Genomic DNA, 2059 nt, shown 5'->3' on the forward strand with positions numbered 1-2059 from the left:
TATATATATGATTTTTTTTATATTCTACTCAGTTGCACTAAATTATATTTATATCTAAGGATATCTTTACTACTTGTTTGTATACAATGCCATAAATTTAAATTTTTATTTTAAAATGCTTATATACAAATATATTAATCCTTAACCGCCTTTTTAATGGCATACCCGGCTTTTCTTTTTCTAATGCTTTTTCAATGCTTTTTCTATTGCTTATAATTTTTGTATTCATACAGGTACATATATTTGCTTGGTACCATTATGCTCCTTAATGTCTACTTTTAAATTAAAAAAATTGTTTACAATGTATTCATTTTTATAAAAGTTATAAGCAATCGAATTTGATTGGGTATGTCATACGCAAGTGTATTTTTGTAGTGTGGCGTTTAAGGGTTAAATAAAAACTTATTAAACTATTTATAATTCTAATATTTCAGATTAAGATTTTTATCTTTAAATGACCTTAGAACTTTAGTATTATTAAAACGGTGTATTACACATATGTATCTGATATGCTCTATATACATATATAATTCTATAATTCTATATATTGTACATAACACACATTTTATTATGATTGTATTTTGTTGTGTAAAATTATTGGAATTATTCAACATTTTGATACGCATGAATGTGGAATCGTCGTATTAATCTTCGGTGAGATTGTGGTGTTTGTAGTTTTTTACTGTGAATAAAGTTTTCTTCAAGTAAACTAATTAATATGCGCGCGCGTGCGTGTATATAAATGTACTAATTATAAATTAATCTCTTTAAATTATGGTGGCTGGTTATACTTGTTTTCGGTGTGTTTGCATATGTACGAGATTTACAGAATTTTGCTAATTATTAGTTTAATTGTGTATTATTGTTGTTACTTTTAATAGTGTTTATGCAATGGTCAAAAGTTTGAAATTATATTTATTTTTCATGTAATGGAAATATATAGAGTTAAGAAAGTTAATATTTATTTCTTAGTTTTCTTTGAATATTTTTTCAGATCTTTGGCCGACATTATATATATGAATATTTTTTATTGGCTGATTGTAATTAGTGCTTTATATTTAACTGTGCTTTATAAGAAAAGGTCATTACATTTAAAAATTTCTTGAATAATTTATATTATTGTAATTATAAAAATATCTTTATAAATTTTAGGTGCATATTTATTAAATTTTGTGCGTTCGTGATTAAGATTAATATTAAATAAAATAAGTTTAATAATATTTAACAAAAAAATATTATAATATAGTAAAATTAAATAAAAATGTAATAAAATAATTTTAATGTTAAATCTAATTTTTTAAATTGTAATTTTTTACTGATGCAATTATTAATTATAGAGGTCTAATAAAAGCAATATATTTTTTATTAAAAATAGTTATGTTAAATGTAATGACCTTCTTCAACAAATAGTTTGAAAATTATGTGTAATTGATCTTCAACAGGAACAGGATAGACTATCAAATAGAGATCGGTCTACTAGAGAAGCTGAGCAGGAAAGGCAATGGAAACAATTGCAAGCATTACGACAACAACAAGCACAATTGCAACAGCAAGTCATCCATGAACAACGCGTACATGGTACATTTATTATATTTAATTTTACCTTAATAGTTTGGAGCATCATTTTGTTATATTTTTTTATATTTTATTTGAGAAAAATCTAAATTTAGTATAAGTTAAAGAAAGTTATCGGAAAATTAAAGATGTATAAAAAGAAATAAAACGATTTTTACAATTTATTATATGATCAAAAACATAAAATTTTAGTTCACTAATTTAATTGATATACTATTATTTCAGATAAATAAAGAAAAATTTTATGTCAATATAATTTAAATCGCAATTATAATATTTTTTTTTTTTTCTGTTAAAGCAATTGCTAGAGTACATAGACAAATCAGTGAAGAAAATGCACCTCAACTAAATAGTGATACTGCACCCGCATTAACGACACAATTACAAGTTTCCACAGCCCAAGTAAGTTTGTTTAATCTTTTTCTATTTTGATTATATATATTGTAATTAATTATATATTAATATATTAATATATTATATTTTT

The 2059-nt window shown here is 22.8% G+C and overlaps 1 protein-coding gene across 1 annotated transcript in view; it reads left to right on the forward strand.

Moving 5' to 3' along the window:
• The window catches only part of LOC108688315 (histone-lysine N-methyltransferase 2C-like), a 43289-nt gene that overhangs the window by 15573 nt on the left and 25657 nt on the right, over positions 1–2059 (forward strand). Inside the window, exons 18-19 of the mRNA XM_018194511.1 lie at positions 1443–1578; positions 1874–1977. Coding sequence (XP_018050000.1) covers positions 1443–1578; positions 1874–1977 — 240 coding nt within the window. The remainder of the gene's footprint in view (positions 1–1442; positions 1579–1873; positions 1978–2059) is intronic.

Source organism: Atta colombica, unplaced genomic scaffold, assembly GCF_001594045.1.
Source record: "Atta colombica isolate Treedump-2 unplaced genomic scaffold, Acol1.0 scaffold228, whole genome shotgun sequence".
Classification (NCBI taxonomy): Eukaryota; Metazoa; Arthropoda; class Insecta; order Hymenoptera; family Formicidae; genus Atta; species Atta colombica.